The following is a 26,217-nucleotide window of genomic DNA, read 5'->3' as shown; positions in this document are numbered from 1 at the left end:
TTGACTTTGCTCGTCTGAAGGTCGCAAAAAGGGGATCACGTCACCCCAGGGATGCTACTGTAACCGTCATAAATAGGAGTCAGTTGCCAAGCAGCCAAATTTTAATCCCGCGGCCATCGGGAACGCCGCAACATTCGTAAGTGTGGAAAATGATCCTGAGTCCCTTTCTTCAGGACCGTTGTAACTTTTGAACAGTCACTAAACGCAGCGGTGGGAATCGTAGCAACCGGTTCTCTGCCTGGTTGCTGGGTGGGCGTGGCCATGGTAGGTATGGCCTACTTGGCCTCCACCATGGGGGGGGGGGTCTTTTCACCCTCCCCAAGTTCTGGAGGGTTTTTTTGAGCCTCCGGGAGGGTGAAAACGGCCTCCCCTAGGCTCTGGAGTCTCTCCGGAGGCTAGAAATGGGCCCGTTTCTGAACTTCCGGAAGGCCCGGAAGGCTCTGGGAGCCTCTGTGCAGGCCCTGCACTTACCTGGCATCCAAAACGGGCAGCGTGGAGACTCCTGGGAGGGGAGGGGCAGGGCAGGGTGGGCGGAGCCAGCCAATCCTTGCAACTACCAGTTTGACGAACCGGATGTAAAATTAGCATCCGGCTCGCCCGAACTGATCCGAACCGGCTGAATCCCACCCCTGATTAAACGGATGTTTGTAAATCTGTATACACCCTCTTTCTATTCCCCCCCAAAAAACCCATATAAAACTTGCCGAGAAGTTCTGGCTTCTTGTTGGACAAGATCTGATAGAAGATGTGATAATTTCTCTCAGATTTCAGCTGAAAAATCACCCGAGACTTCTCTAAGAGATCTATTTAAAAAAAAGGAGAGAGAAAAGAGAAATATAACAGAGGCTATGTAAACATGAGGAGAAGAAGAAGAAGAAGAAGAAGAAGAAGAAGAAGAAGAAGAAGAAGAAGGAGGAGGAGGAGGAGGAGGAGGAGGAGGAGGAGGAGGAGGAGGAGGAGGAGGAGGAGGAGGAGGAGGAGGAGGAGGAGGAGGAAACCCCCCCCAAAGACAAATGAGATTGGAATCAGATACAAAGAAGTGGTTCCATTTATTATTTTTTTAAAAAAACATCTGTCAACAGAATCGCCCAACCGATGGATGAAAAATTCGGAGAGGGAAGCGAAAGGTTGGATGGAAAGATGGACGGATGAGCAATTAATTAGGGTTTTATTGAGTTCAAGGTGATTCCTGCTAGCTGGTGCTCCTCATCTTAATCGTCTCTGGGAATTATTTATCGCCCTTCCGGTCACCTAGCTGACCTCATCCATCCATTTTCTTTGCTGTCTTTTTGCTTCTTCTGAATCTTTCTGTTTTCTAGTGTATACATCGGTTTTGCTCAGCTAGACCGAAAATGTCCGCAAGGTCCTTGCTTTTTTTCTTTTTCAAGAGGCAACTGGACTTTCTGGGTTTTTCTTTGAAGACGTTTCCCTTCTCATCCAAGATGCTTCTTCAGCTCTGACTGGATGGTGCTGGGAGATAAGGATTTAGTTTCAGAGCTGAAGAAGCATAGCATAGAAATAGAAATAGAAATAATAGAAGTAGAAAAAGAAATAGAAATAGAAATAATAGAAGTAGAAATAATAGAAATAGAAATAATAGAAGTAGAAATAGAAAAAGAAATAGAAATAATAGAAGTAGAAATAATAGAAATAGAAATAATAGAAGTAGAAATAGAAATAGAAAAAGAAATAGAAAAAGAAATAGAAATAATAGAAGTTGAAATAGAAAAAGAAATAGAAATAGAAATAATAGAAGTAGAAATAATAGAAGTAGAAATAGAAATAGAAAAAGAAATAGGAAAATAAAAAGAAATAGAAATAATAGAAATAGAAGTAATAGAAATAGAAATAATAGAAGTAGAAATAATAGAAGTAGAAATAGAAATAGAAAAAGAAATAGAAAAATAAAAAGAAATAGAAATAATAGAAGTAGAAATAAAAGAAGTAGAAATAGAAAGAGAAAAAGAAATAGAAATAATAGTAGAAATAGAAATAGAAAAATAAAAAGAAATAATAGAAGTAGAAATAATAGAAGTAGAAATAGAAATAGAAATAGAAAAATAAAAAGAAATAGAAATAGAAAAAGAAATAGAAATAATAGAAGTAGAAATAATAGAAATAGAAATAATAGAAGTAGAAAAAGAAATAGAAAAAAAATAGAAAAAGGAATAGAAATAGAAATAGAAATAATAGAAGTAGAAATAGAAAAAGAAATAGAAAAAGAAATAGAAATAGAAAAAGAAATAGAAATAATAGATAGAAATAATAGAAATAGAAATAATAGAAGTAGAAATAGAAATAGAAAAAGAAATAGGAAAATAAAAAGAAATAGAAATAATAGAAATAGAAATAATAGAAATAGAAATAATAGAAGTAGAAATAATAGAAGTAGAAATAGAAAAAGAAATAGAAAAGAAAAAGAAATAGAAATAATAGAAATAGAAATAATAGAAGTAGAAATAATAGAAGTAGAAATAGAAAAAGAAATAGAAAAGAAAAAGAAATAGAAATAGAAATAGAAATAATAGAAGAAGAAATAATAGAAGTAGAAATAGAAAAAGAAATAGAAATAATAGAAGTAGAAATAATAGAAATAGAAATAATAGAAGTAGAAAAAGAAATAGAAAAAAAATAGAAAAAGGAATAGAAATAGAAATAATAGAAATAGAAGTAATAGAAATAGAAATAATAGAAGTAGAAATAGAAATAGAAAAAGAAATAGAAATAATAGAAGTAGAAATAATAGAAATAGAAATAGAAATAATAGAAGTAGAAATAGAACAGAACAGAACAGAACAGAACAGAACAGAACAGAACAGAATAGCACAAGAATAGAGCTGGGAGGGACCTTGAAGGGTAAGGTAAAGGTAAAGGTAAGGGTTCCCCTCACACATATGTGCTAGTTGTTCCCAACTCTAGGGGGTGGTGCTCATCTCAATTTCAAAGCGCTGTCCGAAGACGTCTCCGTGGTCATGTGGCCGGCATGACTCAACGCCACAGGCTCACAGAACACTGTGACCTTTCCACCAAAGGTGGTCCCTATTTTTCTACTTGCATTTTTTTTTTACGTGCTTTCAAACTGCTAGGTTGGCAGAAGCTGGGACAAGTCACGGGAGTTTACCCCGTTACGCAGCGCTAGGGATTCGAACCGCCGAACTGCCGACCTTTCGATCGACAAGCTCAGCGTTTTACCACTGAGCCACTGCGTCCCACCTTTTATAAAGCGGTGCTAATACTTCATGTGATCTTGATTCTTGGATGAGAAGCGAAACGTCTTCAAAAAAAACCAAAACAAAAGAGAAAGTCCAGTTGCCTCTTGAAAAAAAGCACTTTTGGGACAACCATGAACCTGGATGACGGAGAATCTCCCTAGATATCTAAACCAGGTTTGTAACTGCTAAAATTCTCAACCAGCATTGATGGGTTGGTTAGGAGGCCCTATTGGTTAGGAAAGCATTAGACTGGACGTTGGCCAGGGAAAGAAGACGGACAGATGGACAAAGACAAGTTTTATCAACCAGGGTGACTTACACGTCTCGATATCAGCAGACGCCAACTTGCCTGTTGCCCCGAAATGAATTCGGATGAATTTACCCTAGGTAGAAATACGAGTGTAAATTCAGTGGTGCGGTGGCCTAGAGGTGGAGCTCTCGCCTCGCAATCAGGAGGCTGTGAGTTCGATCCTAGGTAGACGCAGATATTTCTCTCTCTGGGCTCAATGAGAATATATCTGCTGAACAAAACTCCGCACTGGGGACAGGAAAGGCATCCGGCCAGTAAAACACTCCGCTACATTCAGTTGCCCAGACTCCACCCCGCAAGGGATTATTCGGTTGTTAAATGATGATGAGAAATACGAGTGTAAATAGGTAAAAAAGATCTAGATTTCGATATAAAATCTTCGACCATCAACCATTTGTTGAGAGACTGTTCGAAGTTATGACGCTGGAAAAAAGTTATTTATGACCAGTTCTCACACTTACGACCATTGTCGCAGCTTCCCCGGTCGCATGATCAAAATTTGGATGCTTGCAACTGGCTCGAAATTACATTGCTGAATCCCACGGGATCACACGTCATCATTTGTAAACTTCCAACGAGCAAAGTCCACAGGAGAAGCCGGATTCGCTTAACGATGGTGTGATTCACTTAACAACCGCAGGGATTTGCTTAACACTGGTGGCAAAAAAGTCGTAAAACTGGGCAGGACTCATTTAACAATCGCCTCGCCTCGCAATCGGAATCGTGATCTGAATTGAGGTCGTAAGTCGAGGATTACCTGATCACAATTGAGCCCAACATTTCTGTTGCTAAGCGAGACAGTTGTTAAGTGAGATTTTCCCATTTGACAGCCTTTCTTCCTGCAGCTGGTAAGTGAATTGCTGCAATTGTTAAATTAGTACCATGGTCGTTAAGTGAATCTGGCTTCCCCATTGACTTTGCTTGTCGGAAGGTCGCAAAAGGGGATCACATGACTTCCTGGGACGTTGCCACTGACAAGCTTCTGAATTCGGGTCACGTGACCATGGGGATGCTGCAGCCGTTGTAAGTATGAAAAATGGTCGTAAGTCACTTTTTTCCATGCCGTTGTAACTTCAAATGGTCACTAAATGAACAGTTGTAAGTCAAGGATTTACAGATTATGGAATTGACTGATTATTATGGAATTGACTGATGGCTTTTGTAAGATGGCTGCTCTTTCAAGGTCTACCTAACCTTGTAGAGCAGGAAGACAAATGACATGTCTTCCTTCTTAAGGCCTTCCATCGTGATTCTAGACCGGCATCTGGAGATCTTTCTTACTCAAATCCAGTGGTGAGTTTCACATTATCCTATGACTGGTTCACTGCGCATGCACAGGCTCATTTTGTGCGCGCGGACGCCCGGTTTGCACATGCACCAGTGGTGGGTTGCTACCGGTTCGCCCCGGTTTGGGGGAACCAGTAGTAGCGGTGGTGGAAGGCTCCGCCCACCCACCCGGATGGCATCAAATACACTCTGTGCATGCGCAGAAGCTTCTGTGCATGCATAGAAGTGGCACACGCGCAAGCAAAGCAAGCGCACGTGCGCGAGTGAACAGGTAGCAAAGGTAAGTGAAACCCACCACTGACATGCGCGTGCCTGCCTTTGACACATGTGCTTTGCTCGTGTGCGTGCCTTCCACGCATGTGCCTGGCCTCAAAAATGTGCCTAAATAGGATGGCATAGTGGCATGGATGGCATAGTGCCGGGGTGGAGTCCCCCACGATTTCTGCTACCGGTTCGGGTGAATTGATCCGAACCGGCTGAATGCCACCTCTGCTCAAATCCAACTTTAGATTTGGAACACTCACAAATCGAGAAGAATTGTCGTTCCTCAAAGTTTTGGCGTTGCCGAAGGCTTCTAAGGCAGGGTTGGCCTGGATAATTTGATCTTCCAACGTCCCCTATAGAGGAACCAAACAATAAAACAAAACAAAAAATAAAATAAAATCCAGTTGAGAAGAAAGGTAGTTTGCTTTTTCATCCCATCTCCATAGAAACGGTTCTTAACCCACCATCATGAATGAGACCGTAGAAAAGTGTTTCTCAATCTTGGCAATGTTAAGCCAGGAACATCTTCTCAGGAGCATGCTATAAGAGAAGCTTGGTCTGGTTGCCCCAGCTTAATGACGACCACAATGGCTGCTGCCCCCGCTGCCGAGTCGGAGAGTTTCCTCTGACCTCCAAGGAACTTGCCTGTTCCTCTTGGTGGTCCGAGGTGCCTCTCCTTTTTCTCTGTCCCTACAGGACAGATCCAGTCCGAAGACCCGTCGACAGTGGCTTGTCAGCCCGAGATTTCGCGGAGCTCATTAGAGCCCGCTATTCCCCAACTGTCTCACCACGACGCTTCTGGTCGCAGTTCTCAGGAGCATGCTATAAGAGAAGCTTCCCCAGGTTGATGTTCTCCAGAAAACACCAGGAACATCTCAGGAGCATGCTATAAGAGAAGCTTCTCCAGGGTTGATGTTCTCCAGATGTTAGCCTACTAGCCCCATCACCTGTAGTTAAACATATCTGGAGGGAAGCAGATTGGGTTGGACTATTGAACCCCAAAACCAGAATAAGAACTACCTTGGGGGAATTGGCAGCCTCTTTTTTGCGGTCCCCAATGGCAGCGATACTGGCAAAGTATTGGATGACCCGTTTCGTGTTGACCGTTTTCCCAGCACCGGATTCTCCACTGAAAAGGAGACAGGATAAGGTGGCTCGGAGAGTCACGAACCAATTAAGCGAACTAATTGTCTCCTGCAAACACTCCTCCCTTTTCTCTCCCCTTTTTTTCCCTATGGAAGGGGCCATTCATCATCCACCTGTGGCTTTACTCCTGAGTTGACCCTTGTTCCTTAGCTGTTCCCTTCATTCGGCAACTCTGCACATGCGCACACTGGGAGCAGGCTCCAGCTGTTTGTCTGCCTCACAGATGTCTGACTCCGAAGGCAGTTGATAACTATCATGCGGCCCTGGCCCCCTCTCTGCCTCCGATGCAGAGCCCTCATCAGAGCCTTTCCCAGACTCTAGGACTGGCCCATGTTCCTCCCCAACCTCCTTACTGTCCGAATCTGCTACCAGCTCCGCTGGCCGCTGGTGGGCCACAACAGTAGCTTTCATCTACGTCTTCTAAACCATCCCATTTTTTTTAAAAAGGATCTCCTACAGCTTTTAAAACTTTAGTGAGAAGATGCATTTTGGTACTCACGTGATGAGGACAGATTGATTTTCTCGATCTGAAAGAAAGTAGCAAATATCAAGAAGGGTTCAGAGTGGAGTCGAATTTAACCCATTCGTTCATCTTTGACCATGGATGGGTAGCTCTGACACCATCCAGAGGCAGTGCTCGACTTACAACCACCACTGGGAAGACAATTTCCATTGATAAAACAAGGCGGTCGTTAAGTCAGCCGTGTCCGATTTTAAGACCGTTTTGGCGACAGTTACTACTGTAGATTAGGCCGTTGTTTACTCTTAGCTTGTTTGTCTGCGTTGGTGGTTCCTTGATTGGGGTGTTGTTTATTTCTTGACTGTTGAAGTTGGTGTTAGTCTCTGCTCATCTGGATGTTAATCAGGGGTGGTATTCAGCCGGTTCGGACCGGTTTGCTCGAACTGGTAGCGGAAATCATGGGTGGGTCTGCCTGGCTCTATGCTGTCTTATTTAGGTACGTTTTTGAGGCCGGGCGCATGCATGGAAGGTGCATGTGAGAGCAAAGCGCATGCATGGAAGGCGGGGCGCATGTGCAGAAGACAGGCGTATGCACACACACATGAAGTGAGCGTGGATGCGCAGGGCGAACCGGTAGCAACATAATGTGCAACCCACCATTGGTGTTAATTGATGGTGAGGAGGTGTCGGGGTCTTTTTGTTTCCTTTTTGGCTTTTCGCTTCCCACTTTTGAACGGTATGTAGTTGTTGCTTATCTCTGTGTGCCCGTTGATGGCTGATTTGCCTGAGTGCCAGGCTTCCTGGAATTCTCTAGCATTTTTGGACTCAGCTTAGTCTCTAGGATGCTTGTCGCTACCCTACCCTGGTGAAACTATGGTTAGGTCTTTCCACGTGTTGGGAAATTAACAACAGCATAACCAAGGAACCACCAAGAACACTCCCATCGACACTGACAGGGAGAGCCACTAAGTATATAAAAAGAGAGCAAAACCGACTCTCTTCTAGCACTGATGAGGTTACTTAGTTGGGTCATGAAATGTCTGCAAGAAAACAACCAAGCTCAGAGAACACCAAGGATCTCACAGCCGCCCTCTCCTCCCCTCTCCTCTCCTCTCCTCTCCTCTCCTCTCCTCTCCTCTCCTCTCCTCTCCTCTCCTCTCCTCTCCTCTCCTCTCTTCTCCTCTCCCCTCCTCTCCTCTCCTCTCCTCTCCTCTCCTCTCCTCTCCTCTCCTCTCCTCTCCTCTCCTCTCCTCTCCTCTCCTCTTTCTCCTTCTCCTCCCTCTCCTCTCCTCTCCTCTCCTTCACTCCACAAACCCCACTACCTTCTAGCACTGATAATGTTCCCTAGTTTGGTAATGAAACGTCTGCAAGAAAACAGAGCTCAGAGGATTCCACAGTCCTCCTACTCTTCCTCCTCTTTCTCCTCCTCCTCTCTGTAAACCCCACTCCCTGCTAGCATTGATGATGTTTCCTAATTGGTTAATGAAACATCTGCAAGAAAGCAACCAAACTCAGAGAGGACCAAGGATCCCTCCTTGTTCTGCCCCAGCTCCGGATTTCCGAGGATATTGACACACACCAACGGTCCTTATCAAATTTATTAAGTAGCAAGAATAAACCAAAGTCCGGCAAAGGTTGGCAACCAGCCCAGAAAACAAGATACGATAAGACTTTTCCAAAAATGCTCTGATGATAATTACAAGTTGTTTCCAGCAAGAAACTTACTAACGGCGTGTGACTTAAATAGGCTAAGGGAGTGGCCAATTATCCTCAAGCCTTACTCTCGTGGAGACCTCCTGCTCCTGAGTAGCCACTCCTGCCTTTTGGCAGCCCTGCGTGCTCGAGCATTGAGAAGAGGCTCCTCCACTTCGCTCTCTCCACTTGAAGGAGCCTCTGGAGGTTCTGAAGGCCCTGGTTGAGTCTCTGCCTCTGGCATCACATCTTCTTCAGCCTCCTCGCTGTCCGACGCGAGCACCGGCTGCGCAGGCTGCTGGCGGGCCACAACACTCCTCCCCTTTGTTTCCTCCTCGTCTCTCCAAACCCCCCTCCCTTCTGGCCCTGATGAAGTTCCCTAGTTTGGTAATGAGACATCAGCAAGGAAACAACCAAACTCAGAGAGCACCAAGGACCCCTCATTTCAACAACTCTTCTCTGCTACACAACATCCCGACAACATCTGCTTGAAGGCTTCCTACCTGTCAACATGTATTGATACGCGTTGTCGGAGATCGAGAAAATATGGGGAGGGGCTTCGCTTCTCTTTTTCCCCCTGTAGGCAGATACAACTTCAGCGTTGTAGACGGGGAGCCATTTGTATGGGTTGACCGTCACGCAGAAGAGGCCTGAATAAGTCTGGGATAGAAAAAAAGACGAAAAAACCCACAAAAAAAAAAATCACTCAAAATTGCACAATTCGAAGCATTTTTCTTCTGGATGCGATTGCTGAACTTCCTGTAAACCTGATATTCTCCTCATGGAGTGAACGTCATCTCCCAGAATTCTCAGCCATAGCCACGCCCACTGAGGGACTCTGGGAGTTGAAGTCCAAACATTTTGGGAAGTTCGCTTCAACTCATTATTTGGTACGGCAGGAAATTGTAAGAGCAAAATGGAAGTTCCGCTGGAGAACGGTTCCATACAGTAGCCCTCAACGTACGACCACAATTGAGCCCCCATATTTCTGTCGTTCAGTGAGACCTTTGTGAAGCGAGTTTTGCCCCATTTTACGCAGTTGTTAAATGAATCACTGCGATTGCTAAGTGAGTAACCCGGTGTAATTAAAATGACAGGGATATGAATGCATGGTTGTGGCTGCCATCTTGATTTTTTTGACCCCTCTTCCATCCGACTCCCCCTGTAAGAAGACCCAAAGGTGCTTTTTCAAAAGGCAACTGGGCTTTGTTTTTCCTTGAAGACATTTCACTTCTCACCCTAGAAGCCTCTTTAGTTCTGACTGAATGGTGGAAGATGGAAGGATTTATATTCCTTTGCAGTCATCTGGTCGTTAGTATTCTCTCTGAGAGTCTTTGAGGCTACTTGGAGGTTTATCTGTGCCCTCGGGGTCCCCTGAATAGTGCAATTGGATGTGGAACCTTCTCGGAACTGCTGAAGGGACCGTGTTGTAACATTTACAACCTAGTTGCACTATTTAGGTGACCTCCAAGCAGCCTCAATGACTCTCAGAGAGAGTACTAATGACCAGATGACTGCAAGGAATACAAATCCTTCTATCCTCCTCCATTTAGTCAGAAGCTTCTTGGATGAGGAGCAAAACATCTTCAAGTCCAGTTGCCTTTTGAAAAAGCACTTTTGGGACAACCATGACCTGGATGACAGAGAATCTCCATAGATCCCATAAGACGACATCAACAGAGATCACTGGAAGTGGGAGGGCTGCTTTGGGGGAGAAAATAAACCTTGATTTCCAGTGGGGCCCACAAGGACGGACGTGTCTTTACTCACGTAGATCATCCAGGAGGCATAGCGCTCCTTCAAATTGTAGAGCACGGCCGGTTCGTGCAGAAAAGTCAGCATGGCCATGTCCTCGATCTTATCGAATTTGGGCGGGTTCTGCTGGTGGATGTCGGCCTCCCTCACTGTCACCGTCTGAAAAGGGTCAGGAAGAAGGAACAGAGGTTGGCTGGGTGTAAATTGGACTGTGAGAATGACCTTGGCAGACAGGAGGAAGAGCTGCAGACGAGTCAGTGATCAGATAAGAGACATCTCAGCCCACGGAAGGAAAAGGGGTGTGGGAAGCATCCGTATAACAGAGTTGGAAGGGACCTTAATCCAACCCCCTGTTCAAGCAGGAGACCCTATGTCATTTCAGACCAATGGTTGTCCAATCTCATCGACAAAACCTCCAGTGATGGAGCACCCACAAATTTTACAGGCAAGTCGTTCCACTGATTAACTCTTCTCACTTTCAGGAAATTTCTCTTTAGTTCTAGGTTGTGTTGTGACCCAGGCTCACTTGGTCATTACAAGACACAATTAGTCCCAAACAAACCTATTTTATTGTAACAGCTGAGAATTACTTCATTCCCAGCTGAGTCCAAATTAATTGCAAAACAAGACCTTCAGAAGAAGTCCTTCGGGCTTATCACAAACCTTTATCTTCTTCGGCACCCTGCCAAAGGCCTTTCTTGGCAAAGCCCCACGAAGTTCAGAAACAAACAAGAGATGCCAACTGGAAACAGATTTAGCAACATTGCTTTCCTACAAAGAGCCTAAGAGTCTTTGCTGCTCTTTTATGGGAGAAGCTAATCATCTCCTGGCCTTACTCCCGAGTCGTCCCTTTTGCTTTAGCTGCTCTTGCCTTCTGGCAGCTCTGGGCATGCGTGCACTATGAACAGGCTCCTCCTATTCCTCTGCCTCTCTGCTGTCCTACTCTGGATGCTCTGGAGTCCGCACATCACTCCTAGATGGCCCTGGCCCCATCTCTGCCTCTGATGCAGAGCCTTCATCCAGGCCTTCCCCAGACTCCAGGAGTGGCCCATGTTCCTTCCCAGCCTCCTCACTGTCTGACTCCGCTGCCAGCTCCGCAGGCTGCTGGTGGACCACAACAGGTTGCTTCTTTTGTTGTGGCTTGTCGGTCACGTGCCCCTCCATCAGCCAAATCAGAGGAGGAGGAGGAGGCGTGGGAGTCAGGGCCAGCTTCAAGGCAATTTGAGAGCTCCAAGGAGGAAGAGGGAATGGAGCTGTCAGAGTGAGACAGAGACGGAGCCTGGACTGTCTATCAGCCCTCCGATGGACAGTCAACAGCCCCCAGATCTGGAGGTGGCTGATGAGGAAGAGGAGAAACAGCTGGATCCAGTGCCTGATGCACAGATACCCAGAAGGAAGAAGAGAGAAGAACAGTGGAAATCTATGGGCCGGTCCTTGGGACAGAAGAGCCAATGCTGCTAGCAAAGCCCCACCCTAGCTCTGGGGATAAAAGGCAGGGGGCAGAGATGAATAGATGTGGCAGACAAATATTCATCTTCCGGATGGATGGACTTGTTAGCCTGCGTTGAGAGAGAAACCTTTTGCCGGGGTTGCCGGCGCTCCTAATTAAAGGAATCTTTGCGTTAACTTCAGAGGGTTTGTTGTGTTTGGAGAGCTGGGACAGAACACCTTCTCTCCCTGATACGTCAGCTCCTCTCAATTTTTTGAAGGCCGCAATGCCTTGATATCTATCCTTCACTCTCGGTCAAGATTCCACCACAGCATCTCTTTCCTTGTTCTTGACTCCATATTTCTTCAAATGTTTTGGCTCCCGATTCTCTACAGCCCACCTTGGACAATTACAACAAGCAGCTCCCCTCCGTTGCCACCTTCCTTCTGGAACCCATCTTCCCCACATATTCTCACCAGCCCACCTTGGACTTCATCTCAGTCAGGTTCCTCCAGGAACTCACCTTTCCCATAGATTCTTCGCAGTCCATGTTGGACATCACCTCAACTATCTCCCCTCTATTGCCACTTTCCTTCTGGAACCCATCTTTCCCACAAATTCTTACTGGTCCACCTTGGAGACCATCCCAACCATTTCCTTTCTATGGCCACCTTCCTTCTGTGGGAACCATCTTTCCCACAGATTCTCACAGGTCCACCTTGGAGTCCCTTCCAACCATCTCCCCTCTGTGGCCACCTTCCTTCTGGAACCCATCTTTTCCACAAATTCTCCCCAGCCTACCTTGGACACCATCTCAACCAGGTTTCCTTCATTGCCACTTTCCTTCTGGAACCCACTTTCTCCACAAATTCTTACCGGCCCCCTTTGGAGACCATGTAAAACATCTCCCCTCTGTTGCCACCTTCCTCCTGGAACCCACCTTCTCCACAAATTATTACCGGCCCCACTTGGAGACCATGTCAAACATCTCCCCTCCATGGCCACCTTTCTTCTGGAACCCATTTTTTCCACAAGTTCTCACCGGTCCACCTTGGAGACCCTTCCAACCAACTCTACTCCATGGCCACCTTCCTTGTGGAACCCATCTTTCCCACAAGTTTTCACTGGTCCACCTTGGAGACTATCCTGACCATCTCCTTTCTATGGCCACCTTCCTTCTGGAACCCATCTTTCCCACAGATTCTCACAGGTCCACCTTGGAGTCCCTTCCAACCATCTCCCCTCCATGGCCATCTTCCTTCTGGAACCCATCTTTTCCACAAATTCTCCCATCTTTCCCACAGATTCTCACAGGTCCACCTTGGAGTCCCTTCCAACCATCTCCCCTCTGTGGCCACCTTCCTTCTGGAACCCACCTTCTCCACAAATTCTTACCGGCCCCACTTGGAGACCATCTCAAACATCTCCCCGCCATGGCCACCTTTCTTCTGGAACCCATCTTTTCCACAAGTTCTCACCGGTCCACCTTGGAGACTATCCTGACCATCTCCTTTCTATGGCCACCTTCCTTCTGGAACCCATCTTTTCCACAAATTCTCCCCAGCCTACCTTGGACACCATCTCAACCAGGTTTCCTTCATTGCCACTTTCCTTCTGGAACCCACTTTCTCCACAAATTCTTACCGGCCCCCCTTGGAGACCATGTCAAACATCTCCCCTCTGTTGCCACCTTCCTCCTGGAACCCATCTTTTCCACAAGTTCTCACCGGTCCACCTTGGAGACCCTTCCAACCAACTCTACTCCATGGCCACCTTCCTTGTGGAATCCATCTTTCCCACAAGTTTTCACTGGTCCACCTTGGAGACTATCCTGACCATCTCCTTTCTATGGCCACCTTCCTTCTGGAACCCATCTTTCCCACAGATTCTCACAGGTCCACCTTGGAGACCCTTCCAACCATCTCCCCTCCGTGGCCATCTTCCTTCTGAAACCCATCTTTTCTACAAATTCTCCCATCTTTCCCACAGATTCTCACAGGTCCACCTTGGAGTCCCTTCCAACCATCTCCCCTCTGTGGCCATCTTCCTTCTGGAACCCATCTTTTCCACAAATTCTCCCATCTTTCCCACAGATTCTCACAGGTCCACCTTGGAGACCCTTCCAGCCATTTCCCCTCCGTGGCTACCTTCCTTCTGGAGCCCAGCTTTTTCACGGCCACCCACCTTGCCGTTCTCCGTCTGCACGGTGATCATGCCCCCTTCCCGGCTCATCACTTTGCCCTTGATAAATTCCTCTTTCTCGTCGGGCACGAAACACTCGTTCCGGCTGTCAAAGGGTCGAGTCTGGGCTTCGAGGCGTTCCTTGTCCGACTTGCGAAGGTAAGGAGCCGCTGCCCCGAATTCGGCCATCATTGCATCACCCATTCTGCGCGGCAGGAGGGAAGGAAGGAAAAAAAAAAGGAGGCAAGAGAAGGAGATTGAAAATGAGGGGGACGCACAAACACAACAACCTGGAGTGAGTGTTGAAGACTGGCACGGGCACCTCGGAGGTGGTAAAACATGAAGCAACTTTGACCTAGGCTGAGATTTTTAAAGAGTTATTGTACAGGTAGTCCTCGACTTACAACAGTTCATTTAGTGACCAATCAAAACATGAAGCAACTTTGACCTAGGCCCGTGATGGCAAATTTATGGCATGCGTGCCAGAGGTGGCATGCAGAGCTCTCTCTGTGGGCACACGTGCCATCACCAGCTGCTCCTCTGGTTTTCAGCACGCACATGCACACCGGCCAGCTCGTCTTCATGGGTGCTAGAAAATTACCTAAAAATGGCCTGAAAAATGGCCAAAAAAGCTTGAAAAATGGCCTGAAAACAATCTGAAAATGGCCTGAAAATGGGCCGAAAACCAGCCTGAAATTGGCCTAAAAACCAGCCTGAAAATGGCCTAAAAACCAGCCTGAAAATGGCCCCAAACCAGCCTGAAAATGGCCTAAAAACCAGCCTGAAAATGGCCTGAAAACCAGCCTGAAAATGGCCTGAAAAATGGCCCCAAAACAGCCTGAAATTGGCCCGAAAAACAGCCTGAAAATGGCCTAAAAACCAGCCTCAAAATGGCCTAAAAACCAGCCTGAAAATGGCCCAAAACCAGCCTGAAAATGGTCTGAAAACCAGCCTGAAAATGGCCTGAAAACCAGCCTGAAAATGGCCTGAAAACCAGCCTGAAAATGGCCTGAAAACCAGCCTGAAAATGGCCTGAAAAATGGCCCAAAAACAGCCTGAAAATGGCCCGAAAAACAGCCTGAAAATGGCCTAAAAACCAGCCTGAAAATGGCCCAAAACCAGCCTGAAAATGGCCCAAAAACCAGCCTCAAAATGGCCCCAAAACAGCCTGAAAATGGTCTTAAAACCAGCCTGAAAATGGCCTAAAAACCAACCTGAAAATGGCCTGAAAACCAGCCTGAAAATGGCCTAAAAACCTGAAAATGGCCCCAAAACAGCCTGAAAATGGTCTGAAAACCAGCCTGAAAATGGCCCAAAACCAGCCTGAAAATGGCCTGAAAAATGGCCCAAAACCAGCCTGAAAATGGCCTAAAAACCAGCCTGAAAGTGGCCTAAAAACCAGCCTGAAAATGGCCCAAAACCAGCCTGAAAATGGCCCAAAAACCAGCCTCAAAATGGCCCCAAAACAGCCTGAAAATGGTCTTAAAACCAGCCTGAAAATGGCCTAAAAACCAACCTGAAAATGGCCTGAAAACCAGCCTGAAAATGGCCTAAAAACCTGAAAATGGCCCCAAAACAGCCTGAAAATGGTCTGAAAACCAGCCTGAAAATGGCCCAAAACCAGCCTGAAAATGGCCTGAAAAATGGCCCAAAACCAGCCTGAAAATGGCCTAAAAACCAGCCTGAAAGTGGCCTAAAAACCAGCCTGAAAATGGCCTAAAAACCAGCCTGAAAATGGCCTGAAAACCAGCCTGAAAATGGCCTGAAAACCAGCCTGAAAATGGCCTGAAAACCAGCCTGAAAATGGCCTGAAAAATGGCCCAAAAACAGCCTGAAAATGGCCCGAAAAACAGCCTGAAAATGGCCTAAAAACCAGCCTGAAAATGGCCCAAAACCAGCCTGAAAATGGCCCAAAAACCAGCCTCAAAATGGCCCCAAAACAGCCTGAAAATGGTCTTAAAACCAGCCTGAAAATGGCCTAAAAACCAACCTGAAAATGGCCTGAAAACCAGCCTGAAAATGGCCTAAAAACCTGAAAATGGCCCCAAAACAGCCTGAAAATGGTCTGAAAACCAGCCTGAAAATGGCCCAAAACCAGCCTGAAAATGGCCTGAAAAATGGCCCAAAACCAGCCTGAAAATGGCCTAAAAACCAGCCTGAAAGTGGCCTAAAAACCAGCCTGAAAATGGCCCAAAACCAGCCTGAAAATGGCCCAAAAACCAGCCTCAAAATGGCCCCAAAACAGCCTGAAAATGGTCTTAAAACCAGCCTGAAAATGGCCTAAAAACCAACCTGAAAATGGCCTGAAAACCAGCCTGAAAATGGCCTAAAAACCTGAAAATGGCCCCAAAACAGCCTGAAAATGGTCTGAAAACCAGCCTGAAAATGGCCCAAAACCAGCCTGAAAATGGCCTGAAAAATGGCCCAAAACCAGCCTGAAAATGGCCTAAAAACCAGCCTTAAAGTGGCCTAAAAACCAGCCTGAAAATGGCCTAAAAACCAGCCTGAAAATGGCCTAAAAACCAGCCTGAAAATGGCCTAAAAACCAGCCTCAAAATGGCCCAAAACCAGCCTCAAAATGGCCTGAAAACTAGCCTGAAAATGGCCTAAAAACCAGCCTGAAAATGGCCCAAAAACCAGCCTCAAAATGGCCCCAAAACAGCCTGAAAATGGTCTTAAAACCAGCCTGAAAATGGCCTAAAAACCAACCTGAAAATGGCCTGAAAACCAGCCTGAAAATGGCCTAAAAACCTGAAAATGGCCCCAAAACAGCCTGAAAATGGTCTGAAAACCAGCCTGAAAATGGCCCAAAACCAGCCTGAAAATGGCCTGAAAAATGGCCCAAAACCAGCCTGAAAATGGCCTAAAAACCAGCCTGAAAGTGGCCTAAAAACCAGCCTGAAAATGGCCTAAAAACCAGCCTGAAAATGGCCTAAAAACCAGCCTGAAAATGGCCTAAAAACCAGCCTCAAAATGGCCCAAAACCAGCCTCAAAATGGCCTGAAAACTAGCCTGAAAATGGCCTAAAAACCAGCCTGAAAATGGCCTAAAAACCAGCCTCAAAATGGCCCCAAAACAGCCTGAAAATGGTCTTAAAACCAGCCTGAAAATGGCCTAAAAACCAACCTGAAAATGGCCTAAAAACCAGCCTCAAAATGGCCCAAAACCAGCCTCAAAATGGCCTGAAAACTAGCCTGAAAATGGCCTAAAAACCAGCCTGAAAATGGCCTAAAAAACCAGCCTGAAAATGGCCTGAAAAATGGCCCAAAAACAGCCCGAAAATGGCCTAATGTCACCCAGCCGCCATTCATGACTAAGGTGGGACTAGATGTTGTGGCCCATCAGCGGCCTGTGCGGATTGTAACTGACTCTGACAGCGAGGAGGCTGGTGTGGTGTTATGCCAGCAGCCTGTGCAGCTGGCACTCGAGTTGGACAAGAGAAGATGTGGTGCCAGAAGCGGGGATTCTGCCAGGGCCTTCAGAACCTCCAGAAGCTCCTTTAAGTGAAGAGGACGAAGAGGAGGAACCTCTTCTCGATGCCCAGGCGCGCAGAGCGACCAAAAGGCAGGAATGGCTTCTCAGGAGGAGGTCTCATCGAGAGTAAGGCTTGGGGCTAATTGGCCACTCCCTTAGCCTATTTAAGGAGGAACGCCGACTGAAGCAATTTGTAGGGAACAACTTTAGTTCACTCTACTTTGTGTCTGGATTCTCTGCAAATTGCTTCTGGGCTTTCTGCCAACTTTAGTAAGATTGGGATTATCTTTGGTTTCTTGTAGGCTGTTAAAAAAGTTTATTAATAGCCTTTGTTTTGATAAAGACTGAGTTATTTTAGTAAATTAAGTTTTGTACAAACTTTGTGTGTGCTGTATTCTTTGGGGTCTGTAGCTGGGGCAGAACACTAGAACTCACCGTCTCCTGGTGTTTGGCCCAAAGTCATCCTGACGGTGTTTATGTCTAAGACGGGACTAGAACTCACAGTCACCTAGTAGGTGGCCCAATGTCACCCAGCCACCATTCATGACTAAGGTGGGACTAGAACTCACTGTCTCCTGGTGTTTGGCCCAAAGTCAAACTAATGGCTTTTATGTCTAAGGCAAGACTAGAACTCACCATCTCCTAGTGATTGGTTCAAAGTCACCTCGATGGCTTTCACGCCTAAAACAGAACTAGAACTCACAATCATCTGGTGATTGGCCCAAAGTCACTCAGCTGCCATTCATGCCTAAGGCAGAACTGGAACTCACAGTTACCTGGTCATTGGCCTCAAATCACTGGCCGGCTGGGTGACTTTGGGCCTATCCTTCTTTCTCAACCCAACCTACCTCACAGGACTGTTGTTGTAGGTGAAAATTTACGGGACCGCCTGCTGCCACAAACGGCCTCCCACCAGCCAGTACGCTCTCACAGTGAGGGACTCCTCCGGGTGCCGTCGGCCAAACAATGTCGACTGGCGGCCCCCAGGGGGAGAGCCTTCTCTGTGGGGGCACCTACTATCTGGAACGAGCTCCCCCCGGAGATACGGATGATCCCGGATCTACGCACCTTCCGCCACGCTCTCAAGACCTTCTTATTTCACCAGGCTGGTCTGGTCTAATTCTCTTTTTAATGTAAATTTTAATGTAAATTTTTAATTTGTTCTTAACCTGGGGTTTTAAATTTGTCTTGGGCTAAATTGATTTAATTCCATTTTACTTCTGCTCTTAAATTTTTGTATTCTATGTGTTTTATCTTGTGCCTGTTCACCGCCCTGAGTCCTTCGGGAGTAGGGCGGTATATAAATCAAATGAAAATGAAAATGAAAAAAAAAATAGTGTTTTACAAATTTGTAAAAAATAATGAAGGCCAGATACAAAACCGAAATAAACGAAATAAGCAAATATTTTAAATATTTTTTTTTAAAAAAAGGAAGTTCATCCGGGCTGGTGGCTTAACCAGGACACGTTGCCGAAAAACGCAGCTCCTTTTGCATCACTTCCCTAGAAACCTGCCGAGATGCACCAGGCTTGGTTCCAATCAGAATAGAGTTGGAAGGGACCTCCGAGATCTTCTAGTCCAGCCCCTTCCTCAGGCAGGAGACCCCATACCAATGATGGCTAACCGTTTTGCCATCGCGTGCCAAAAGCGGGGGGAATGGTGGACCCGGCAGGCCTGTTTTTCGCCCTCCCCAGGCTCCAGAGGCTTTTTTAGGAGCCTGGGGAGGGCCAAAACAGCCTTCTCCACCCTCCATGCCCATTTGCCGACTTCCGGTGGGCCCAGAAGGCCCGAAAATCAGCTGGCCAGCGCGTGCCACTTGCGTGCTCACCAATATGGCTCCGTGTGCCACCTGTGGCATGTCTGCCATAGGTTTGCCATCACGGCCCTATACTATTTCAGACAAGGGACAGTCCAGTCTCTTCTTAAAAACCTCCAGTGATGATGAAGCACCTACAACCTCTGGTGGCAGGCAGTTCCACTGGTTAATGGTCCTCACTGTTAGGAAGTTTCTCCTTAATGCCAGGTTGCTTCGCTCCTTGATTAGTTTCCACCCGTTGTTTCTTGTCTTGCCTTCGGGTGCTTTGGAAAATAAATTGACCCCCCCCCCCTCTTTGTGGCCGCCCCCCAAATATTGAAGATTGCTATCATGTCTCCCCTAGTCCTTCTTTTCTCTAGAGTAAGCTAAAGGTAAAGGTTCCCCTCGCACATATGTGCTAGTCGTTCCTGACTCTAGGGGGCGGTGCTCATCTCCGTTTCAAAGCCGATGAGCCAGCGCTGTCTGACGACGTCTCCGTGGTCGTGTGGCCAGCATGACTGAACGCCAAAGGCGCACAGAACGCTGTTCCCTTCCCACCAAAGGTGGTCCCTATTTTTTTCTACTTGCATTTTTTTACGTGCTTTCGAACCGCTAGGTTGGCCGAAGCTGGGACAAGGAACGGGAGCTCACCCCGTTACGCGGCGCGAGGGATTCGAACCGCCGAACTGCCGACCTTTCGATCGACAAGCTCAGCGTCTTAGCCGTGTCCCTACTTCTCTAGACTGGCCAAACCGCAATCCTGCAACCATTCTTCATACAGTTTTTTTTTTTTTTTGTCTCTAGGCCTTCGATCATCTTAGTTGCTCTTCTCTGCACTTTTTCTCCCCCGAAATCTCAACATCTCAACACCATCCGTGGTGTCTCCCCTTCAGAAGAAAGGAAGATCCTAAGCGGGAGGGTGGCCGAGAATTATCAAGAGATAAGAGCCTTGGTGGCACAGCAGACTAAAGTGCTGTTAACTAGCACCAGCTGCCTGCAATTACTGCAAGTTCAAATCTCACCAGGCTCGAGGTTGACTCAGCCTTCCATCCTTTCGAGGTAGGTAAAATGAGGACCCGGATTGTGGGGGCAATAAGCTGACTTTGTATAAAAAAAGAACACCGCTTGGGGGGGTCCCCGAAAGCCCTACTAAGCAGGTATATACAAAAGTATGAAGGCTATTGCTTAACGCATTGTAAGCCGCCCTGAGTCTCCGGAGAAGGGCGGCATATAAATCGAACCAATAAATAAATAAATAAATAATAAATAATAAAAAAAATAAATAAAAGTCTTACCTTTAAGAAGCTTGCAGGAGGGAACGACGGAACGAAAAAGAAACCGAGGCTGAGGAAAGAAAGAAAACAGAGGGAAAAGTGAAGGCCTCGAAGGAGGTCAAGCTTGAAGCATCGAGGATCGGGATTCGGGCCCATTTGGGAGTCGGAGGTTGATATTTCCGGGGTGCAGTTGGACAAAAGCAGCTGGACTTGGATGTCGGGGGAGGGGGGTGACAGCGGCCCTCGGAAAGCAGCGATATGGGGTGAAGAAGGGGGGGGTGAAAGCGAAGGGTGGAGGCGGAACCTGCCAGAGAAGAAATCACAGAGGAAAAAGGCTACCCTTATTTTGATCGCGATGATTTTGATCGCGGTGACAGAATAACGGCACGACGGAAGAAACCGAAGAACAGAATATCGAGGGGCCTCGGAGGCCTTCTAGGCTGACCCCCCCCCCTGCTCAAGCGGGAGACCCCGTCCCTCTTTCAGACAAATGACCGTCCAGTCTCTCCTTAAAAACCTCCGGTTTTGGGGGCACCCACCCGCTTCTGGAGGATTAGTTGTTTCCACTGAGGAATTGTCCTCACTGTTAGGAAATTTCGCCTTAGTTCTAGGTTGCTTCTCTCCTTGAGGAGTTTCCGTCCGTTGCTTCTTGTTCTGTTTGCCGTCTCAGTAGCTAATATTTCTTCTTCAAAATTCATCCCCTCTACAACCCCCCTCTCTCTATCCCTCTTCTTCCCTCTCTCTCTTTCTCCCTCCCTTTCTTTCTCTCTCCCTCTCTCTCCCTCCCTCCTCTCTCTCTCCCCCTCCCTCTTCTTCCCTCTCTCTCTCTCACCCTCCCTCCCTCTCCCTCCCGCCTCTCTTCCTCTCTTTCTCTTTTCCTCTCTCCCTCCCTCCTCTCTCTCCCTCTCCTACCCTCTTCTTCCCTCTCTCTCTTTCACCCTCCCTCTCTCTTCCTCTCTTCCTCTCTCCCTCCCTGCCTCCTCTCTCTCCCTCTCCCTCCCTCCCTCCTCTCTCTCTCCCTCTCCCTCCTTATTCTTCCCTCTCTCTCTTTCTCCCTCTCTCTTTCTCCCTCCCTCCCCCTCCATCCCTCTTCTCTGTTCCTCTGTTCCTCTCCCCTCCCTCTTCCCTCTCCCTCCCTCCTCTCTCTTCCTCTCTTCCTCCCTCCTCTCTCTCTCCCTCTCCCTCCCTCTTCTTCCCTCTCTCTCTTTCTCCCTCCCTTTCTTTCTCTCTCCCTCTCTCTCCCTCCCTTCTCTCTCCCTCTCCCTCCCTCTTCTTCCCTCTCCCTCTTTCACCCTCCCTCTCTCTCCCTCCCTCCCTCCTCTCTCTTCCTCCCTCCCTCCCTCCTCCCTCCCTCTCCCTCCCTCTCTCTTCTTCCCTCTCTCTTTCTCCCTCCCTCTCTCTCCCTCCCTTCTCCCTCCTCCCTGTCCCTCCCTCTTCTTCCCTCTCTCTCTTTCACCCTCCCTCCCTCTCCCTCCCTCCTCTCTCTCTCTCTCTCTCTCCAGCTTCTGCCCAGCCACCCATCTGTGAATTTTTTTTTTTTTTAACCTCAGCATCTTCAACTAGTCGATATGGTTTCCTTCCGTTCTTCTCCTGCTAGCTTACCGTTAATCTTTCATTTAATCACCTCCGCTTTCTGCCTGGCCGCCGTTGCTCCCACTCAGCCAAACCTTTCTGCTAAATTTGATTTCTCTTCTGCAACCGTCTTTCGTTCAGTGCAATCCTCCAGGGCCAAATCCGTGGATTCGGAACAACCGGGTTGGAAGGGACTTCGGAGGTCTTCTAGTCCAACCCTCTCCGGCTCAAGCAGGAGACCCCATTCCCGATAAATGGTTGCCCGATCTCTTCTTAATTACAGCACGTTTTCTTGCTGTGGTACCTGCTACAGGTTCTCCTGCCCTGATTTCCTTTTACTACCTGAGTGTTTCTCAAGCTTGGACACTTTTAAGATGTCTGGACAAACTCCCAGAATTCCCCAACCAGCGGTTGGGGAATTCTGGGAGTTGAAGTCCAGACATCTTAAAAGTGTCCAAGCTTGACAAATACTACATAGTCATCTAGATCTTTAATCAATGCTCTCCTTTTGTTTGTGACAAGCCACAGCTTTGTAGGAGCTCCTCAACTACGTTCAACTCAGCTCTTGCAACCATGCTGTGCCCCCCTCCTCATAATCCACGTAGTCCACCCCCTCTCTTTTTATCCAGAACCCAACTCCTCCCTCCATGCTCATCCACAAGACTTTCCACGCTGCTAGGACACGGAAGTTCTCCTTCCACCAAGATAGATGTCCATCACGCAATCACGGTAAGGCTTCCATCCAGTCCTCTGAGGAAGCCACGGGTAAAACCTACCACCTCTTGCTTTGTTCAGTTCGAGTTTCTGGGCCCGTCTGTTCCTTTCCCAGATCCTCCTGGGAAAACTCAACCGTCCGAACGAAAGAATGGCCCTACTTACTCGGCTGGAGGTATCTCGCTCTGGTGTCCCGGCAAGGTCTGTGGCTCTCGATGGTGGCCCCTTTTCTTTATATCCCTCCTTCCAAAATAGCATCAGCTGCTCCCCCACCCCTCCAGCCTCCCCTTCCCTGCAGGCCGGTTCAGCTGTGAGTGACATGTTGACAAGGAAGCAGCGAGATGGTCTCCACAGAAGGGACATCTCTGACCATGAATGGTGCTACTTTTCAGCTCCTCATCGGCTGCCTTTCTTCTCCGCCTTCCTGCATCCTTTTGATGCTCCGAGGAGGAATACATTCCAGAGGATGGGGTGAGGGACACACACAAAAACACACACACAACTTGCAGGGCGCCGATGGTGAAGGTGGCAGCTGATAAGCGAGCAGAAGAAGCATCTGTTCGGAGAGCCTACACAGATGGCAAACGGGAAGGAAGACGGCAAGGAGGATAATGATAAAATCCCGAAATTTCACTTCCCCTGTATGTTCTTGGATGGATGGATATATTGTGTATCAAAGAGTCTTGGGCACAAATCAAGGACTTTGGGACCAAATACACAAGAGGTGTGGACTTCAACTCCCAGAATTCCCCAGCCAGCCTTTTTTTTAAACTTTTGGAAGTTTGAAGTCCACACTTCTTAAATTTGCCCAGTTTGAGAAAACAGTGGTTTGGAAGGATTCAAAAATCACAGGTTTGTGAAAATGCTTGTTTGAGTAGCTACTGAGTTGGTTAACGTGGTTTGAAGTGGGGTCATTTTGACGGCTGTCGCATCCATAATAATGTTGCTGTTTTTGAATCTCATGTATCGCGTGAGGTCTTCCAAGACAGGAAGGCAGTGAGATAAACAGTCAAAAAATCCAATTAATAAACACAATTTAGGAAGTTTAAAAGACTTTAACTCCCAGAATTCCCCAGCCAGCACAGGTTGGAGTTGAAGTTCCTAAATTCTTAAAGTTCCTAAATTTAACATCAAATAAGAAGGATATTCCACCCCCATCCTTCCTTTGCTTGTTAGAGGCTGGACTTTCAGAGATAGAACACAGTGGGTGGTAGATAATTATGGTTTTAATTGTCTTTTCATTCGCCTTGTGCCCCCGCAAGAAGATCGGATATTGTTGTCAGTAAATAAGATCTTATAACCTGATGCCTGGATTTAGGAGTCATTTATTTATTGGCTTGTTTGGAAAAAAAACTGTTTTGAAAAGTTCCAGCTCTGCGGGCAGAAGCGGAGATCAGGGGATGTCCAACAGGGTGTGCGTGTGTCAAAAAAGTCAAGATGGCGGCAACAAGCATTCCATCTTGCACCACCTTTTTTTAAAAAAACATACTTCTGAGGACATGTCGAGCAAATCTAAATACTAGCACTACTTACTACCAGTAGTAACTACTTACTACCAGTAGTAACTACTACTAGTAGTAACTACTTATTACCAGTAGTAACTACTACTTACTATTACTTGTAGCTTTTTCAGTCAACGGTGGAATTTCCTGAAGCAAATTTCCTTTCTACTCCTTTACTCATGAATAGGAGTGGTTTGACTCTCACAAAAGGGAGAGTTGTTGGAGTGGGGCCTTAGGCAGGGCATTTATGATGCATTTTTCCACCTGCGAGTTTTTCCACCCACAAACAAGATGCCAGTGAGAAACTTGGGGCTAGCTGTAGTCAACCAGATGACCCCACCCCAATGTTTATCTTTTACCTTGAGGCTGGTTGTGCTCAACCAGTTGGCCTCACCCTCTTCCCATTTCTGACATTGGGGCTGGCTGTGGCCAACCAGTTGGTCTCATACTCTTCCCCATTTTTCACCTTGGGGCTGGCTAGGGTCAACCAGTTGGCCTCACTCTCTTCCCCGTCTTTGACCTTGGGGATGGCTGTGGTCAACCAGTTGACCTTACCCTCTTCCCCATCTTTGATCTCAGGGCTGGCTGTGGTCTACCTGTTGGCCTCACTCTTCCGCATCTCCAACCTTGAAGTTGGCTGGGGTCAACCAGTTGGCTTCATCCTCTTCCTATCTTTGACTTTGGGGCTGGCTGGGATCGACCAGTTGACCTCACTCTGTTGCCCATCTCTCACCTTGGGTCTGGCTGCGGTCAACCAGTTGACTTCACTCCCTTCCTCACCTCTGACCTTGGGTCTGGCTGCGGTCAATCAGATGACATCTCCCTCTTCCCCATCTTTGATCTTGAAGTTGGCAATGGTCAACCGCTTGACTTCCCTCTCTTCCCCATCTCCAACCTTGAGGCTGATTGCGGTCCCACCAGATGTGACCTTCCCCTTCCCTATCTTTGACCTTGGGGCCGGCTGTGTGGTCAACCAGTTGGCTTGACCCTTCTTCCCCATCTCCAGATTTGGCGTTGGCTGCGGTCAACCGGTAGGCCTTCCTTCTGACCTTGGGCAGCGCGGCAGGTTGCAGAGAAGCGACGCTAAGCAGGTTGTTTGAGGGGAGAGGGTCTCGGGAGGGCAGGCTGATAACGGGGAAGCTGGAATTAGCTCGGCCTTGAAACTCTGCACCTCACCTCCCATGGTCTTTGGATCTGGAGCTGATGCTCAGCTGCTTTTGTTGACCTACCGAGGGTGGAATGAAGAATGAGACAGGTGTCAGGAGCTGGAATAAACCCAGGGGTGGAATTAAAATGGCGGTTGGAAGGGCAGGCTGAAGTTTTGGCAACTTTGAGAGATTAACACCTCCTTTGTTTGTTGCCGGTCCTTTCCTCAAATCTTCTCCCTTTTGTGGTAGGGATAACTTGGAAAGAAAACAGGCGGATCGGTGGAGAAAATGAGATGCTGCGATGTTTTTAAGGAGCAAACTCACCCTGCAACAGGGTTTCGCATGTCGTTGAACCTCTGTCGCTGTGAATCTAGAGAGGACGCCGGCTTCCGCTGTGTGCCGAAGGACAAGCTTCTAGTCCTCACTGTCGATGAGAGACCCTGCTTCGCCCTCCACGCTTAAGTAGGTGAGTCCGATTTGCATCCCACGGTTCAAATTTAAGTTAGTTCGGTTAGGATCGTTGGGTTGTTGGTTTTTTTTGCATGTCTTCAATTATTTCGCCCGTCACGTCCTTCGTAAATCTGGTCGGCGGTAACGAGGTTGTGTAAACGCACAACAGGAGTGAATTGGGTCGTTGTGTGAATCAGTAGTGGGTTTCACTTACCTTGGCTACAGGTTCGGAACTGCGAGCATGCCTGCCCCCCCCCCCGCTCACTTTGTTCGTGTGTGGCACTTCTGCGCATGCACAGAGTGTCCATGATGACGTCTGGGCGGAAGCCGGCGGGAGCCGGTAGAAACCGGTAGAAACTGTGAACCGGTAGAAACCGACCACTGATGTGAATCCAGATAATAGGTTAACCAAGGAAGGTGAGCAGAAGAGCTGCGTTTGTGGTAAATTGTGTGTTCTTGCTTGCGGTTGCCGTCAAAACGAAGGGAAAAGAAATTGAAAATGTTTGCTACCCAGAATAAGTAAAATAAATAAATTAATCCCAATCCTGGAAT

General features: G+C 47.3%; 1 protein-coding gene across 1 annotated transcript in view; it reads right to left on the bottom strand.

Annotated features, from left to right (window-relative positions):
- The window catches only part of LOC139324754 (myosin-6), a 76,174-nt gene extending 53,420 nt beyond the window's left edge, over positions 1–22,754 (bottom strand). The window contains exons 1-10 of the mRNA XM_070954495.1: positions 22,731–22,754; positions 20,301–20,349; positions 13,740–13,941; positions 10,142–10,285; positions 8,875–9,031; positions 6,719–6,746; positions 6,094–6,202; positions 5,334–5,426; positions 3,532–3,595; positions 705–803 (exon numbers count right to left, since the gene is read on the bottom strand). Of these exons, the coding sequence (XP_070810596.1) occupies positions 705–803; positions 3,532–3,595; positions 5,334–5,426; positions 6,094–6,202; positions 6,719–6,746; positions 8,875–9,031; positions 10,142–10,285; positions 13,740–13,940 (895 nt within the window). The 5' untranslated portion in view covers position 13,941; positions 20,301–20,349; positions 22,731–22,754. The remainder of the gene's footprint in view (positions 1–704; positions 804–3,531; positions 3,596–5,333; positions 5,427–6,093; positions 6,203–6,718; positions 6,747–8,874; positions 9,032–10,141; positions 10,286–13,739; positions 13,942–20,300; positions 20,350–22,730) is intronic.
- Between the last annotated feature and the right edge of the window lie 3,463 nt (positions 22,755–26,217).

This window comes from Pituophis catenifer, unplaced genomic scaffold, assembly GCF_029215685.1.
Source record: "Pituophis catenifer annectens isolate HBS135680 unplaced genomic scaffold, rPitCat1.0.hap2 SCAF_15, whole genome shotgun sequence".
Lineage (NCBI taxonomy): Eukaryota > Metazoa > Chordata > Lepidosauria > Squamata > Colubridae > Pituophis > Pituophis catenifer.
The sequence above is the reverse complement of the archived record's forward strand: the minus strand, read 5'-3'. Positions and strand labels throughout refer to the sequence as shown.